Below are 18,714 nucleotides of genomic sequence, written 5' to 3'. Positions count from 1 at the left end.
TTGTGGTAGCTTTCATAAAAAGTGAGAGACTTCAAATCGTTCTCTCCACAAGCAAAGAACAATTTAAGTTGTTTTGACTTATTTTAAAACTTCCAGTCTAAAGCAAACTCACCTCAATTCTATTAAAGGAAAATAAGGAGAAACAGAAAATATTTTCTTTGTTTTTATTCTGAACAAATCCTACTTTAAGTTCCTTAATACATGCTAGAATATATATTTTTAGATACACATGCAAAACCATGTGTATCATTTCAAAATATAACGTGGACGGAATTGTACCTTTCATTACCATTTTTACAAGTACTCAACTGATCAAACTTCTCTAGCTCAACTTGGCCACTCTTTTGCACTGATCTCACCATGGTTTTTTGACTGATTACAATTAAATTTTCTCTAGCACTTAAGATTCTTTTGTGATTCACTATGCTATCACATCATATTAGAATTAAGTCTGTGATAAAAGAGTTTCCAAACAAAACAATTTTGGGGCAACGATTACCATTTAGTAGGTAGATAAAGGTTTCAAAGCTATAAGAATGTACTGAATAAAGTCTGCTGTTCAAAGAAACACTAATGAAATTCAGATAATGCTAACCACTGCTAAGTAAATCTGAACAACAAAATATAACAGAGGCCATTATTTCCAGTAAAATGTAAAGCTGCTTAAGAACATCTATTATCAGGCACCCTGTACTTTTATTAACAATCCTTTGAGAACAAAACATCTCAACACTGGGTTGGCAGTAGCAGTAGCCTAAAGTAGATCTTTTGTCTAGGTCTAGACTCAGCAGAGGAGAACATCAAATTCCTGGGGTTCACATCAAAATAAGAAAGATGTCATCAAGACTACGGTTATATGTGGCATCTTTGTCCCTGGCTTAAGTCCTATTCTGAATGGAAACTCTTCACCACAAACACACACACAGACACACACACACCTCTCTAGAGGCCAAAAGGCACTCAAGTACCATATCCTACCTTACCACACACTAGAGAGAGAGCAGGTAGGTCTGATGGAGAGGACATTCACATCTTGGAAAGCATTCCCAGGATTCTTTTCATGTCACATCTACTTTTGGTAGAAAGGCAAAGTAGAAATATTATATATTTTGGAACCAGTTAGAAATCTATTTAAATTCTGCTTGTTCTACTTTACATTTATTCATTCTTCAAAATATTTCTTGAACACTTGCTCAATAAATATTTGGGTATATAGGACAAGTCATTCAATGCTTCTAAGCAAAAGTTTCTTCATCTGTAAAATAGGGATAGTTTCAACATTTCAGGGCTAGGATAGGCATAAGATAATGCAGGGAAAGCACCCAGTACAGTACATGATATGTAGTAAGCAGTCAATAAATATGATCTATTATTAGTTCTGCCTCTGAAGACTGTCAAAAGAATGCAACCTCTTCCTTAAAAGAAAAAAAGCTGACATTTATCATGCACTTACACTGTACTAGACATCATTTTAAGCATACCACAACCCTATGAGGTAGGTAATATTATTACCCTTATTTTACAAAAATGAGAAAACCTAGCAAGTAACTTAAATTCCCTCATTAAGATCACACAGCTAGGAAGTAATGGAGCCTGGATATAACTAACCCAGGCATCTGATTCCAAAGTACTCTTTACTATATACTATATGGTGCCAATTTTTGAAGGATAGAAAATTCAAGAAATTTTTTAAAAGTCACATCCAAAGATAATTATGTGCAAACCTGAACTGTGTCTTTCACCCACGAAAGTGTAAATCCAATCCAGTAGGGGGAAAAAAAAAGAGCTGATGTCCAACCTAATTTCATCATTGAACAGCTGTACAATCTCTGTCAAGCTGCTCAACTTCTCTGTAGCTTACCTGTAAAAGGGTGTTCATAACTGTCTCTTATCTCACTTTTAAGGATTACTAGTGAGAATAGATGTGAAGTGCATGAGACCTTTCTAACTTGGGTGAATGAGGGTCCAAACCAAGTTGTATTATAGAATGTTTGCAAAAGTATTCCAAAAAAATCAAAAACCATGATTCCAAGTATGCAGAAGTCCTAACTGAAAACACAACTCATTTCTAGCTAGCATATTTTCAGTATGGAAATGGCTCCCAGCAAAGTACGGTACTTGAAAACACTGTATCCTCTTGGGTCAATTTCTTTCCAATCTGTTTACATTATTAGATTGATCAGCAAACCCTTCCTTCACATACTAAAAGTAAACTTCAACATTAGTCTACTGAAATTATCACAAATTCCAAATAAAAAGGATCTGAATTAACATGCTTTTACCATAAATATATTTAAAGCATTATGTCTAAGGATTAGAAACATAAATTATCTAGCCCTAAATATTCCATGGAATGAGCTTCTTTGCATGTGACAATACAACATCAAACTGACAGCCTCTGGTCCGACAGCTAGAAGGCAAGGGAGCAGCCTTCTAGATAAGGAAACACTGTGCCATTGATTGAATGCAACATTGGCACCAACAGAGACTGCCACAAAACTCACCATGGCACCAATACAGAGGAAAATGGGGAAGGAACAAGTAACCCTGCCATCCATGTTGGCTCTACACCACAATGAACTTGGTTTCCACATAGGCTCCGGCAGGCGGGGAGGAAAACAAGCAACTGGACTGACTACATGTCTGTTTTGAGCACCACTAGAAAAACTCTAAAACACTTTCTCTTTTACGTTTTTAATAGTCCAGTGGCTTGTTTTGAAAGCCAAAACATAAATGAATTACGCAAAATTAAAATCTAAATTTTCTGCTCAGCCAGGGGGAAAAAAAAAAAATCACAAGTCCCCAGGACTATGAAACATTTTGAAAATAATGTGGATGGTTGAACAAAAAACGTATATGAAATAAAATCCCATATATACATATAAAACACACCAAAATTATAAAAAGAATTCAGTCAATGTTAAAATTAATCATTCAGCATAATTGCTTAAGGCTATAGTATTTCAAAGGTTTTTATTAATAAATTACATTACAAGTCTAACTTGCTAGAAAATAGATTCTTTCATAATCTTTCATAAACAAGTTGAAAAAAGTAAAATCCAGGATCTAAGTCAGGCTTCCATTGACTTGTTGTAGGTATTCCTTCAAAAAACATGTTGCAAGCCCATTTTAAAAATAGCAGAAGTAGCTGAAACAAAATAAAAAGTTCAAACAAACAAAAGGATTCCGGGCAACACTTTAAAAGCAACTAACAATGTGGTTTCTTCTTATCTATCATCTTATCAGAAGACAATCCAAGCTACCTAAAAAGACTAATTTCCAAGAACATTAATGTCAAGTAAATATAAAACAGACAAGTGTCTAATACTTGATATTAGTTATGTAATAATGTTTTTATCGTGGCAAACTATAGAACATTAATGCCATTGTAAGTTTTGGTTTATTTAACAAATCTTGGTTTTTTTGTTGTTGTTTGTTTGTTTGTTTTTTTGTTTTTCGTTTTTTTTTGTGAGGAGATCAGCCCTGAGCTAACATCCGCCAATCCTCCTCTTTTTTTTGCTGAGGAAGACGGCCCTGGGCTAACATCGGTGCCCATCTTCCTCCACTTTTTATATGGGACGCCGCCACAGCATGGCTCACCAAGCAGTGCGTCGGTGCGCGCCTGGGATCCAAACCAGCGAACCCCGGGCTGCCGCAGCGGAGCGCGTGCACTTAACCGCTTGCGCCACCGGGCCGGCCCCAATAAATCTTGGTTTTTAAAACAATTTTATGTTGTGACAAAATATTCAATAGATGAACACAGAAAACTAAAACAGCAGTTATTGTACTTTAGTAAAATCTAAAATTCAATTAATTTATGCAAATACTCACTACTCTTCCTTTCCTGAAATTCCAAGAGTAAGATTAACAATAATGAAAACTTCTATTAGAATTAATGATTGTAATTTAAATTGAAATTGAATAAGAAATTAAATACATCTTTAAAGTTTAAAAAATTCTATCATGTTCAATAGTTATTTGTAATTCAAATCAGGGCACAAAATTGCAACCCATTGTTTTTCAGTACTAGCTAGAACATTTAAGCCTGAAGGTGTTGTTTTATTAAGAGTTAACAGATCAGAATACCTATATGAAGTTCTTAAAAATTTCACTTATTCTGATTTATATTTTAAACATTCTAAATTTGGGGGAAAGGGCATGCTTTATTAGAAAAACCTCTATAACTTGCCTACTAGTGATTATCTAGTAGCATGTAATTCACAAAAAATTGCAGGAGACACCTGTATTCAACAAGTTACTCTTTACAATATCTCTGTATGTAGGTTCTTAATGAGTGCCCTTCAAAAATTAATCTAAATACATTTATATTTAGTTTAAAAAATTAAGATTCATTTTTCAAAATCAGAGGGAGGGATGAAAAATTATATAAGAAAAGCTGATTTAAGATGCATCTTTAAACATCTTAATTTTATTCCCATTAATAAAAATGTAAATTCAACATTAAATATAATAAAGAAGATAATGGTTCACATAAAGCTAAAGGGCTATTTTTCCATTTTATCCTCCAAATTAACAAATAAAGAATATTTTCTTCTCACAACAGAAAAATACATTTTAATTTCTTATATGAGCTTTATTTTTTTTTTACTTTTAAGACAAACTTAAGGCATTTTATCAATTTTACTCTACCATGCATTTCAAAATACAGAGTTCTTCTAAAAACACCAAAATGAAGAAACAATTAGAAAATTTAAATGAAAGAAAATAAATGCTTAAGAAAAAGGATGTTTTAATTTTTAAAGCAACGTTTGCCTATTGTGTTAGCCTATAAAGTGACATCAGCAAATAATATTTCATCATTATCTAGCCCTCAATACGCCATAGAACAAGCTTCCCTGCATTCATTGAAATTATTAATATTTCTTAACAAAATTAATCTAAACCATGATTTAGGTCACTGAATTGGCTAGAGCAACACAACTATGAAAAACGGATAAAGCAACCTCACTTCCACTGTATTCTGGCACACAATATACAACTTGGCACTGAGGTAGCCGTTAGAGCACTGTAAGGGACTTTATGTGCATCGTCATTTAGGAAAGCAGATTTGCTGACAGACCAGTAATCTGTGAATAACTGTATTTATTCTTTCACTCAACAAATATTTCCTGAGTGCCTACTTTTCACCAGACACTTTCGTATGCATTGTTATGCAAAAAAGATGGGGTCTCTGCCCTCATCAAATAACCATACAAATTAACGTAAAAATAAAACCGGCAAATGGGACAAAGAAAATATACATGGTACCAGGAGAGCTGAGGATCTGATGTGATTTGAGGAAACAGGAAGGCTCTTCTGAGGCGGAGAGGAGGCTTGAGATCGGGAGGACGAGTAGGACTTAACTGGGTGAAGCAAAGTGGCGCAGGAGAACACGTTAAGCGCGAAGGTCCAGTGCCAGGCAAACAGGACTGAATGAAGGCCAGTGCAGCTAGTGCTAGGAATGAGGCTTACCTCACAGGCAACAGCCAAACCTTGAAGGGTCTTAAAGGCCATTTTAAGGACTTTGATCTTTATCCTAAAAACAGTGAGAAGCCATTAAATTTTTTAAGTTGGTGGGGGTGAGAAGTGAAAGGATAGGATCAGATGAGAATCACTGTCAAGAAGTCCATCCTGATTACAGGTTTATGGATCAAACAAACAAACAAAAGGAAGATGCTATAATTATCATGACCTTGATTGAAAAGATAACATCTGTCGCTTGCAATAGGAGAAAAAGAGGAAGCAGAGTACATTAATTTTACCTTTTCTAAACCCAACCACCACTTCTCAAACTTTTCCACTGATGTATCTGTAATTGCTGAACGGAGTGTACTCATAACCCTGGGAGGTCTGGGAAATGCAGCTTTCAACAGCCTGCTGCAAGCCTAAAATTTCTGTTAAGCCTCTCATCTCATCTTAAAAATCATGCCAATTTTGCTTTCTACCCCATGAACATAGTATCTTTGTTGGTATTAATATAAAAATAATGTTCTAAAATACTTAGCAAAAATTAACTCTTCAGCTTCTTCTGATTATTTGGCTTCCACAACCACAGAAATGAACCATTGTGGGGAGCAGAGGCCTACGCTATGCATGAAAACTGGGAATTCACTCACTGAATCTTACTCAACACAATGATCCCGTATTGAAGACTATATTTGCTGTTCTTTAGCCAGACACTAAACTATGACAAAGTTATAAAAAATAAAAAGCTTTAGACTCCATTTTTTTTTCTAATTACTTACCCTCCCTTCCCCCTCCTCCTTTTAAATTAGTACAGATGATCCATCCTTCTAGTACCCTTTATGGAAGCTAATCCTTCGTCTTTCACAATAAGCCTTATGTGTGAGGTGCTGTGGCGAAGTCATTTAGAAAGCTAAAAGTCATTAAGAACAAATTAAGTCCTAATCCGAGGTCACACTGCTATAAATGAAAATGATAATTCATCATCGCTTTAAGAACAACATCAATATTTAAAACCCTATCTTCATTCTTCATATAAGAACTTGGATCAGTAAAATTCTAAATATCCAACAACATAATGTTAATGATGTAATTAAACTTCAAAATAACTCATTTTAACATTATTTCCAAATTATTCCTGAGAAACAGATTTGAAACAGCTGTACCAATTCAATACACATTCTTTGTGGGCTTATTTTTGGCAGGCCAAGTTTTATAATGTGGTATTTATTTAAACTCAGGACATGATGAGAGTTTTATTGTCTTTGTGAAATGCAGATTTGTTCTTGTACTTTTGTGCCACCTACTCACGGCTCCTCCCTCACTTTCCCTCTACTGCCCACCTCGCTCCTTCAACCAGACAAACCTAGACACAATCCTTCTGGTTAATCATCCCATCTCAACCCTAGAGTCTCTTGCTGTGCCTCTACATTTAGAATACATCCCTTTTAGAATATGCCTTAATTAAATAAATTGCTTAAACAGTTGCTAAAACCCTACCTTCCCCATGGATTACTTCCTGACTTACTAAAATCATCATCATCTCTTTTCCATTCGTGCTTGTATACATAGTGCAAATTTTTAAAAAATTTACCAAATATACTAGTTGGTACCTGTCTCTGTCTTGGTATAGGTTTGTCAATGTCACTGCCATCCCTTACAGAGGCTAATTTCCCCAAAGCAGAGAATAATTTACTTAAAACAATCCATTAAAGCACCTTCCATGCAGAAGTACTACTGAGTAAATAATATCTAAGGACCAGAATACATCTACATAAATATACTCTTTTTTCCTAATCTGCACTAAATCATGAGTGTCATATTAAGGAGAAAACACTAATGACACTATAAAGAAAATGACGTTTCTTGTGAACATCTAAATATCTCTAAATATCGAAAAGGTAAATTTCTTCTTTGTGTAAAATGACAAGAATTCTTGTTTTAAAAATGTCAAATCCAAAGTAGATGATTGTTGGTGATTATCTAGTCACATTGCAATTGAGGAAAAAAAATTAAATTTTCAAAAATTTAGGACCAATTTGATCATTTAAGTTTAACACATTTTTTTTCCTTTAGTGTATAGTTCTCAAGTTCTGCCAGAAAATTATATCCAGTCTCTCTCTTTCAAAACAGCTCAACTCAAAATTTTGACATTTTCCTTCAACTAATTAAGATAAATTTCAATCTCAGCTCTGGGTCCTATGAGGGGGAACAAATTACTGAAGAGCATTGTACCTGTCAAAACTTCTTTACATTATCAGATACTTACTCCTTCACAGTCTTTAACTTTTATACTAAATAGATCTTATTTCATCACTGCACTTTCTTCTTTTGTAGGGCTGTATGCAAAACGTTGGTTTTATCTTTGTTTTTTATACTTAAAATAATGTATTTCATTTTCTATCCTCAAGATGGCTGAGTCATCAGGACAGAAATTAGAAGTCAGTGAATGCTTCTTAAAGAAAATCATTTACAGTAAACAGGAAAAAGCAGAGCAGTTAGTTGTGGGATGGTTTGAGAAGGGGCTATCTTAAAAATCTAGAGTATTTTAGGAATCATAATAATATAAGAGTGGACGGAGCTAAGTCACAGAGACCATAAGAGAAGACCAGCAAAGTGGGGCCTGTTGGTGGATTCTGAAAACAATATTCCATTTTATTTGATCCAGAAAGGGATTAAAGATCACTGGAAAAATGTCATGAAGGGAGCTGGTCCTGGAAAATAACGTTATCTTAGTCATGTGGATATTCTGAAAGAGCTTCAAACTTGGAAAAGCTGTGAGAAGAAAACTGGAATTATTGGGTGTGACATGGAGAAGGAAAATTAATAATAAAATTAATAATAGAGGCCCTAAAGTGTTCAGAGGTTTTTGCTATCTTTCAGTGGGCAAAAAAGTAGACTCAAACAACTGCAGATTATGAAGTATTTCCAGGCCCTGCAAGTGAACAGATAAGAGCTGAGAAATAACATATTTTAGAGTAATAGACTGAGGAAAAATTAGAAACAGTTATTGGCCTACTTTTCTACCTATACCTTTTTCCAGTAATTGCTTTGCTTTTCTTTACTGTAAAAAGGTTTATGTTTTAAAATTCTGTCAAAACTACAAGAGGACTGAAAGCAATTTCCAATTGAAAAAGGTTAGTTTCAAATGCTAAATGATCAGTATTTGATTTTCTCAAAAAATATTTTTATAAAATTACTTTTTAAAATTATTTTTGAAGGTCTATAAGATATTTCCAAATAGCCTGAAGTACTATCAAGATAATCTGGGATATAACTGCTTATTTTACTGACTCATGAGGAGTTCATATATTTACTGGAACTAACATTGACACTGTGTCACATCAAATTTTATCGAAAATTCAGTGAGTATTGGATTTTACAAATAGTGGAGTGGGGGGAGTGAGCAAAAAAAAAACTGCAAGTATTTCCTTATATCTTTACCAATAATTAATATATAAATGTAATTGTGTCTCCTTCAAATATATTTTAATAAAAAATAGATCAAAATGAATTGCAATGTATAAATGGTTCTCCATAAATAATCTCGAATATGTGCTACCAAAGCTTAATAATCTTGTCAGCCTGGGTTTTTTTTCCTTCATAACCCTTTCTGCTGAGTTTCTATACCACTTCTAAAAATTGTCTAGAAGCATAAATATATGGCCATGCTATTCTTACATGCTTAATGGTTTCTTTTCTGTTTGGCGAAGAGAAAAATACCCTAGAAAGAGCATAAAGCATGTACCTTACTAAATAGAGTTATAACTATTTATGATTGTGACTAGCTGAAAATATATGCTGTCTGCTTTAAATGTTAAAGATGATGAAACTCACATTAGGAGCATGCTTTGAAAAACTCCCACAATGCTGCAGTTGTTCAAAAGTCCTGTTCATTCTTTGGTACTGCCTTTATAACACTATGCATTATACAACGCTAACTGAGGTTTAGCCATTTCAAAGCTACAGCCTAAATTAGCTGACTTTTAAACATTTCTGAATCTGAGGAAAAGGTGAAAACTATTTTTAAATGGGTTTTGTAAAGTTTATTTGGGGGAAAGGGTAGGGAGGGGAAAAATTAATTAAGGTAGCAGTAGTTAAGTTACAAGTTGAGGAAACGTTCATTTCATCCAATTATTTTTTTAAATCTTATTTTCTGATAATATCTCAAATCAAGTTTATATGAAGATTATGGAAACTTCAGCAGTTAGCAGTTTTGGATTTGAAGTACACAGATAATGACATCAGTTATTCTCTTCCAGTCTAATGTGTACAAAGACACACAAATTCTATCTTGGCTACCTCACTGATCTTTTCAAACAGCTCTAAAATGCGTCACTAACAGGTATGAAAATAAGTTATTCAACTTAAATATAACAATCATTTAAAATCACAGCTAACGATGTTAGCCCAACTTCAAAGAAGCTACATTTTAGGCTGGAGAGATTTTTAAAGGACTAGTGTACTGGAAAACTGATAAAGTGTGTCAGAATATGTGGATCATATATTCTACTTGCTTCAGTGGACCTAAACTGTAGAAAGGGGAGAAACTGCAAGAATGTACTGGGAGGGTGGGAGGTGAAGAAGATGGAGCATGCAGCACTCACTACAAGCATCACGGGAATCTGTGAGAGGTAGTCTCTGAAGGTAATTCGATGCCCATTGAGCAAAGACAGCTTTTCTTTGAGCATTTCAGTAACAGACTCGAACTAAAGTAACCTTTTAGGCAAATTCAAAGAAAGGGTTTTAATTGAGCATTCTTGCTTCTTGCATATACCCTGGCTCTTTCTTCCATGACTGAGAAACAGAGAAGACAGATGTTTGTCTACTGACAATCCAAGGGGGGAAATTGGTGGGAATCTAGGAAACTTGAATGTCAATAGCAAACATGAAAAGAAGAAGAAAAAGAAAAGACGATCCACTGCAGGACTTTGTCTTAGTCATGGCACCCATGGCACCTTAGCACAATGTACCGCACACAGGGGGGGCAGTCGATAAATAATGAATGCGATTTAATTCAATACACTCTCATTTGTACTGTGCTTTGCACTTACAAAGCACTTTCCACATATTAGAAAAGAAAAACGAAGTAAATGAAGAATAAAGGAGCAAGTAAGGCAATAAAAGAAAAGCAAATACAAGAATAAGCAAGAGGCCGAAAAGGTTCGGGGAAAAAGGAAAAAACTGAGTTTCTTCCTGTCATTCTCAATCACTTCCAATCACCCCACCTTTTCTAAAGTACCTGGAGCTTAGAAAGTCTGTCTGCTAAGCAAAGCCTAATAAGGGGCTCCCTCATCTTCGGAACCGGCATTTTCACAAATGATAAGCCTTTGGTCCCTGACTAATCTACCTAGAGTTGGTGCCTAGAAATAACCACGAGCAAAGCTCTAACATTTCCCGTGTGGCCAGGAACCTTTTATTCCATCCCATCCATCCCGTCGGCATTCCCAAAATCTTAGGAATCCTGGGGATGGGGAGGGCAGTGGTAGTGGAGAGGGGGGTCCCCTACAAGCCCCTTAATTCAGACAACAGAGGGAGATAGTGAGGCAGGAAAGTCCAAGGACTAGAGAAAAAGCCCATGTTTGCGACTAGGAGGGCGAGTGTCGATAAGTATGGTTATTACAAATTGCCAGAGAAAAAAAGGGGAGAGCCTTCAAGATGGAAGAAATGAGGGGGCGCTTGAATGCGCATCACCTTACACCTGGCGTGGAGCCCCAATAAAAAGCCGTGAGGTCCAAAGCCTCAACCCGCCGAAAGAGGAGGAGGCAAAGGACGCGGGGGGATGCGCAGGAGGGAGCCCACGGACACCAGTGCGGAGGCTGTCCCAGAGGAAGCATGTTTTCCTCTCCTCAAAGTAGCGCATCCCCCAAGCATCCTCAGCCCAACCTGGGGGAGAGGGGGAGCTCCCCGGATCCAAACCCGGGCGGCCGCGTCCTGACCCCATTATGTGGGCTTAAAAGTTGCGGGAGAGTTGGCGCTGGAAAAGGCACCTGGCAAGGGCGGCCGCCGAGGGGGCGTCAGGTTTCTCAGGAACAAAGGGACCCGGGAAGAGGCGACCAGCGGAGCAGGTCCCTGGGGGCTCCTCCCTGAGGAGAGAGAAGGGTCGCCACGTCCTCCGGGCCTGGGGGCGCCGAGGGGAGCGAGGAGCCGGCAAGATGCGCCAGGATTTCGCCGCCCGGCTTCCAGCCTCCTATCGGGTCGCGCCGGCCGCCCCCGCGCTCTTCGCGCCCCTCTCCGGCGGGGGAGCCATCGGCTGGAGACAATAGGAGACTGGGATCCCGAGCCCCTGCCAGCCCCGGAGGACCCCCGCCACACCACGATCGGCCGGCGGAAGCCCCGATGGCGGGCTCGGCCGCGGCGGGCGCCCCTTCCCTCCTGCGCGCCGGGACCCTGCGCCCCAGGGCCGCCTCGCCCTCTGCATCGCGGGCATTACCTTTCATCCAGTCCACTACTTGACTCGGAGACCATTTGCTCACCGGTTCCATGATCAGAGCCATGGGCACTGAGTCGGTTCCGCGAGGGTCGCGGAGCTCAGACACAAAACGAACTCAGCAGCCCGAGCAGCCCTCAGGTGAGGTCTCTTGCTGCCGCTGCCTCGCTGGGCGGGCGGCGCGGAGAAGGCGGCTTTTGTGTGTCGGCTCTCGCGGTTGCAATGTCTCTCCGCAAACGGCGGGCAGTAGCGGTGCGAGCGGCGACCAGGAGGGAAACGCCGCGGGGTCGCGGCTCCGCGTCGGCTCTGCTCGGTCCCCGCTGAGGCGGCGGCAGCTGCTGCTGTTCCACCGCTGCGCTCGAGTCTCCGTCCCTCCAGGGTTTCAATTCACGGCTTGCGCTGCCGAGGGTCGCCGCGCTAAGGGCAGGAGCCACCGCAGCACACCCGCAACCAACTTGCCCGCTCGCCTCGCGCGCGGGAGTGAAGCCCCCGGCACGACAAGCTGCCGGGCGGAAATGACGAGGGGCGTCCTGCCACCCAAAATATCTCTCCGCAGCCCTCGGGTGTGGGGCGCGCGCGCCACGAGCCCCCCGCCCGCTCGCTGTCGCGCGGTCCCGCCCCCGGGGCCGACGGCAGGCGCGCGAAGCGCGTGCGCGCGCCGGCACGAGGCCCGAGCCCGGGGTCTGCCAGTCAGGCAGGCAGGCAGGCAGGTGCGGGCGACTCTCCGCCTCGAGTTCCCGCCCCGCGGGCCGCCCCGGGACAGAGGCGCGCGAGGAGCGCGTGCGCGGCGGCGGCGGCGGCGGCGGCGGCGCGAGCCCCAGCCTCGGGTCAGTCAGTCAGGTGCCGGCGGCGGGAGCGCGGCTCCGAAGGGCCTCCGAACGGCCGCGGCGGGACGGGCCGCCCACCAGTTGAACTCAGACTGCTGAGGCGGCTGAGGAGGTACCTGCGGCCCCGCCGCCGAGGGGAGGGGACCGCCACTGAGCGCGGGATTACGGCGGGAGCCGGGGCTTTCCTCGCTCCCGCCCTCCCCGCTGCTGAGTGGGCTCCCGAGGTGATTCCCGAGCCCCGCGCACGCCTCGGAGACGGAGGCGTGGAATGCCGCGGACGGGAGCCCGGCTCCGCCAGCCAGGAACGCAGCGATGACGAGGCAGGAGGGCCGGGGCTGTCGGCCCGTCCCCGCTGCCGCACCGGGCCTGGGAAGTCAGATGTGAGCCTGGAAGCGCCAAGTGCCGGTCTGGGCGCTCCCGAGACGGCTGCGGCCCGACGTGCCTCCTGAAGCGCTCTGTGTGCGGTTTGGGCCGCCGCCTCCACTGCTGAGAGCGCCCAGTGCCTATGTTAGAGGATGTCCTTTTGTTTGCAGCCGTTCTTATGTAAGAATTGAAGGGTAACGCTGGAATTTAAAATGTGTGATAAATTGTAAACAACATGATTCTTCAAAACTCACGTTCTTCGGAAATCTTACCCAGGCTACTATGCGACCCTTAGTAAAAGACGGTTTGCCTAATGAGGCTTCGCTTTAAACGACAAATAATCCTAGAAAGTATAGATGCAAACTCTCCACTCCCGTTATAGATGTTTTCTCATTGTCATTCTTAAATAGCTCCATTGAATGAAAAAGAAACTTATTTTAATTCTGTAACCATTTCAATAATGTCAATAGGTTTTGCCAGTTCCTGCAGTAACCCATTTTCTCTAGTTAAAGTGAGAAGCAGTACTGCCACTTTTCTCAACTGACACGAGTTGACATCCCCCCCCCACATACACGCAAAGAGCTGAAACCACAGTAGTTAAAATATTTTGATGTTTTCAGGCTAGTGATACAAACCAAGTAAAACAAGATGGCCTGTCTGTAGGCTTGTTGTTTATTTTTCTAATAATACAAACTTAAAAATATATGGGAGTCTTTGGAAAGAAACTTAGAAGATAGTCTCTGCTCAGAGGATACATGTATAGCACCTTCCTTTCATAATCCAGGTGATTGTGATCTACAATTTTCTCTTGGCTAACCAGGTGTGAAAAGTATTGTATTTTGGAGTGCCTATATTACAATTGAGTCTCAGAACATTGTATCAATATTTCTAGAAATGATCATTTCCAGCATCAGAAATTTACAGAGTAGCTTTATGTTCAGAAGCATAATGGAATAGATGCATTGTGAATCATTAGAGGTTACAGTCATAGGGAGATGTTAAAAGTAATTTTATCAAAATAATACTAATAATAACAATGAACATTTGTTGAACACTGTGCTAAGTACTTTACATACATTTTATCCTCAAAACAGCTCTATCATTATCCACATTTTATAGATCAGAAAACCTTGGCTATCACATTCACTCCCCGTCCCCAGAGCCTATTACACATAGTTCAATAAATGCTGAACAAATTAATGAATAAGGCTTAAAGAGGTTAAGTAATTTGTCTGAGGTCATGATGCATGATTGTAATAACTAAGTTGAGGTGATTCCAGAATATGAGCTTTTAAAACTAGTAAGAAGGTTTGTATCAGTGTCACAAAACGAACAATACTTTGGAAGGGGAAGGTCCACTGAATGTTAACTGAATATGTCTCATCAGCAGGTTAACTACAAAGGAGTCTGAGGGTCACCATGAGTGTTCCTGACCAGTACCTAACCAACAACTGTGAGAATGTAGGAAGTGACCAAATTTGGCTGAAACGCCAAACTGCATATCCTGACTGGGCTTGCATGATAAGCAACCAGACTATACATCATATTGCAAGCAAGTTTAAAGTGAGATATTGTTTGCATAATGAATAGCATATCAATCAAAACAAATGCCAAAGACTAGGATGCAGTAAAAATAAAAAAACATGTTTCATGAAAAGACCAGTACCAAAGAAGATGAAGAAAAAGATCGCAGAGAAAGGATTCTGAGGAAGACTCTACATCAGAATTAAGTTGTACATGTTCTCCTCTTATTTATGTTACGGTAAGGAATTTTTTAAATCTAATCACCTGAGATAACTATAAAAAAGAATAATTCTAAGAACTAAAAGTGAACCAAAATGGGGATGTAGAGTTATACTATCTGAGTTCACCAAGGCCTTAGGTATCTGTCCTCCTCGAGATTTTCCCTACAAAACATATAAAAAATCAAGAATTTGCCTTTGATTTTGAGAGTATAATAGGCATTAATTATTTCACTTAATTCATTCAGAACCTAACTAGCTTTTCACTCAAATATTCTTGGTTTGGGGAGAAGAAAAACAAAAGAATTAAATGATCATTGCTTTCACTCTTTTATTCTCTTTTTTTTGTGAGGAAGATCAGCCCTGAGCTAACATCTGATGCCAATCCTCCTCTTTTTGCCAAGGAAGATTGGCCCTGGGTTAGCATCCGTGCCCATCTTCCTCTAGTTTATATGGGACACTGCCACAGCGTGGCTTGACAAGCAATGCGTCGGTACACACCCAGGATCCAAACCTGTCAACCCTCGGGCTGCTGAGGTGGAGCGCACGCACTTAACCGCTAGGCCACTGGGCCGGCCTCACTCTTTTATTGTTAACTCCAGATGGCTTGGCTAAATCTTTCCTGCATTTTTCTTTCCACAACTTTTCAAATAAACTAGCTGTTATATTCTTTTGCCTGTTGAAAATGTTAATGTCTTGCCTCATTTTTGTAAGTATAGTACTATAATATGACTATATACAAACTTCAGCAGCTTAATTTTGCCTTCACAATGCACAATACAATCTGAAAGATTGGGGGAAATGTATGTTGTCATAAAATACATATCAAAACATAATACAATAAATGATATAATGTCACACATACTTCAAGTCTAGATATAAAAGCCAAACTGATTCTTTAGAAGCAGGCAGAGGAGAAATATTAAATTAATTTAATTAATTGGAGACATAAAACTTGTGAGATGTTTGCAACCATATCAAAATACATCACTTTAAATCATCTTTTAATCCAATTGTTATAGTTGTCTTTTTTTATTCTTCTCCCTCTAGATTTCAATAAAAAATTAAAATCTCTTGACCAAAATATTTTCAGTTTAGATTTTATAGTATACATAGTGAGTCTAAGTATTTTAGATATGGAATTGACAAAGGTCCTCTCTGACTGGAATCTAGGTGCTCAATGGATCTGACTCCTAGGGATTGGGTCAGATAAAAAGGGAGCCTTCCACTGGAAGAAAGACCTTCAAGCCTTTATCTCTTTAGGGCCAAAGACAGGAGTAAATAATGTGACTGTTTCTTTTGGAGCTGCAAACTCAGTATCTCTAACCTCCACATTTTCCAACCTAGGTTATTTTATAAGGGCCCTTAATCTTCACTTCCCGTTTCTTCTGCTATAAGAAACTTGTTCTGCATCAGACCTCAGACTTGCCATGCAAGACATAGTTGAATGTTTTTTAGTTATTTAACGTTTAGACAAAATGTCTTGCAGAGCCCTTTCTGGTGATTTTCCCAGTTTGCTTAGATTGTGTTTTTGCTGTAACTGTCTGTTTAATTTTTAGATTTCTTGCTTTTTTAATGAGTAATATTTTATCATAAATTATTTTTTCTCTCTTCTGTCTTTCATTTTTGAATGATTAGTGAGAAGTGACAACAGAGAGAACAGCTATGAGGGTAGTCCATGTCCTAAGATAGAGGAAAAGATAGGAGCCCTCTTTTTTCCACTTAATTCTGCCCAGACCTTTTCTATAATTTCAAAAGCAGGTGTTCTGGGCCAGCCTGGTGGCGTAATGGTTAAGTTCGTGCGCTCTGCTTTGGTGGCCCGGGGTTCGCTGGTTCGGATCCCTGGCGCAGACCTACACACCGCTTATCAAGCCATGCTGTGGCAGCATCCCACATACAAAATAGAGGAAGATTGGCATAGATGTTAGCTCAGGGCAAATCTTCCTCACCAAAAAAAACAATTACAAAAGCAGGTGTTCTATGCTGACATAAGTTGTATACCTTGATCAGAAAAATTAGCTAGGTAAGACTAGTAGTGATAAAACACAAATTATTCTCAAGAACAAATTATAAAACTTGCTCCAGAGAATGCTCAGCAAAATTTTTGGAACAATATTTTTATTTTCTTGCAGTGTAATTCAGCTAACCGCTATGAGTAAAGAACCAAATCTTCTGATGTAACCAACCACCAGATAGCAATCTGTCCATGCCTCCAATAGTCAGAGAAGCAAGTAAGAAAAGATCTTTAGCTGTAAATGGGCCTTCAGGGTGCTGCTCTGAGCAAAACCTCCCTTTAGATTATTAGGGATAAGCACCCAGAGAGTATAATTAAATTAATAGAATTCTTTCTTTGCTGTTTTGTCTCTAGGGTAAACTATTAAATCGAGCCATGTCCTTTCCAGACCAAGATTCACAGCAATCATCTCTGGCTGAAGAGAAATTGGCTCTAGTTGAGGTTATCCAATAGAGTTTTTTTAGGGCCCTTTCCAGGTATTCCCTGCTGTATTAATCACTATCTGATAAAAATCTCAGAGCCCACCTAGATTAGGAAACAGTTTTCTTCACACATTAAGCCCTAGCCCATCAGGGACATTTCCGGTGCATTTAGCAGCCATTAATGAAGAGCATATAAACTTGTTCAACAAATGTTTTTTGAACAGTACCAATGTGCTGGCCCAAGTTGTATGCTTTGATCACAAAAATTACTTGATTTTGTGGATGCAAAGATGACCAAGATGCCCATAGACTGGTAGGGGAAACAGAAACATTCATAGTTAATTTAATAGGATAATGTGATAAGTGCAATGATAGATGTGCCCAGTACTATGCACAGAGGAGTACCTAATAGCTGGGGAAAGACTATATCGAGGGAATAATGCCTGTTCTAGGTCTTAAAGGATGACAGCCAAGCAATAATGCAGAAAAGAGCTTATAGGCAGAAGGACTGTGAGCAAAGTTACAGAGCACTATGTAGAGGTACCTGGAAGGCTGGAGTTGAAAAAGCAAGATGTGATAAGAGATGAGGTGGGAGAGGTGGGCAACAGCAAGATCTGGGGGAAAAAAATTCAAACTAAAAGGTAGCCTAAAAAGATAGAGCCATTTAATTATTTTAAGCAATGAAGTGACTTGGTCATATTTATATATTTATGTTTCATATTGACTGGCAGCCATGGAGAGCATAGATTTGAAAGAGACGGGATGGGGGAGGGGGTCAATCTGGAGGATGTGGCAATAGACCAGTGAAGAGATGACTTGGGTCAGAAATAGAGCAGTGGAGGTGGGAATGGAGAGAAGGGGATGGATTTAATAAATATTTAGGAGAACTACTGATTGGTTGGATATGTGAGGTTAGGAAAAGAGCAATATCAAGAATGATTCCCAGGATTCTAGGTTGGGTGAATGGGTAAATTATTTCTTCTCCATCTAAAATAAACAATAGAAGGAGCATATTTGGGACAGAGAAGTGATCTATTACTTCTGTTTTAGACATTCTAAGCATGAGATACATATGGGACAGCCGAGAAGGAATTTCCAGTAGGCAGTTTCTGCATTCACATATAGGAATGTGAATCTCAGTATGGGCTGAAGATATAGATTTGAGAGTCACTACTAAAACAAGAATATGAATGACACAGGGAGAGTGTGAGATGCCAGTGGAGGAAGCCCACAGAAGAGAAAGAGAAAATAAGTAAATTATAAGAAGAACCAAGAGAATGCAGTGTCATGGTAGCCCAGTGAAAAAAAGAATTTCAGGTAGGAAGGAGTGGAAAATTGTGTGAAGTGCAAAAATGAAATTATTCCCTTAAGAACTGAGAAGAAAAATCTGGTAGTTTTGTCAGTTTGGATATCCTTCATGTCCTTATTAAGATTTGTGAAAGAACTGGATGTC

General features: G+C 39.7%; 1 protein-coding gene and 1 long non-coding RNA gene across 6 annotated transcripts in view; one reads left to right on the top strand and one right to left on the bottom strand.

The window, feature by feature from the left end:
• Positions 1-12,479, bottom strand: part of CNKSR2 (connector enhancer of kinase suppressor of Ras 2) — a 251,077-nt gene extending 238,598 nt beyond the window's left edge. For 3 of the 5 annotated variants that reach the window (XM_058535563.1, XM_058535564.1, XM_058535565.1), the window contains exon 1: positions 11,897-12,478. In XM_058535563.1, the coding sequence (XP_058391546.1) occupies positions 11,897-11,960 (64 nt within the window). In that variant the 5' untranslated portion in view covers positions 11,961-12,478. Of the gene's footprint in view, positions 1-11,896 lie in introns of all 5 variants that reach the window. The other 2 variants (XM_058535561.1, XM_058535562.1) reach the window with 1 other exon arrangement.
• Positions 12,480-14,359: 1,880 nt separating this feature from the next.
• LOC131400804 (uncharacterized) overlaps positions 14,360-18,714 on the top strand; it is a 48,105-nt gene continuing 43,750 nt past the window's right edge. Inside the window, exon 1 of the long non-coding RNA XR_009217459.1 lies at positions 14,360-14,845. This is a non-coding gene — a long non-coding RNA (uncharacterized LOC131400804). The remainder of the gene's footprint in view (positions 14,846-18,714) is intronic.

The sequence above is a fragment of the Diceros bicornis genome, chromosome X (assembly GCF_020826845.1).
Source record: "Diceros bicornis minor isolate mBicDic1 chromosome X, mDicBic1.mat.cur, whole genome shotgun sequence".
NCBI classification, from domain to species: domain Eukaryota; kingdom Metazoa; phylum Chordata; class Mammalia; order Perissodactyla; family Rhinocerotidae; genus Diceros; species Diceros bicornis.
The sequence above is the reverse complement of the archived record's forward strand: the minus strand, read 5'-3'. Positions and strand labels throughout refer to the sequence as shown.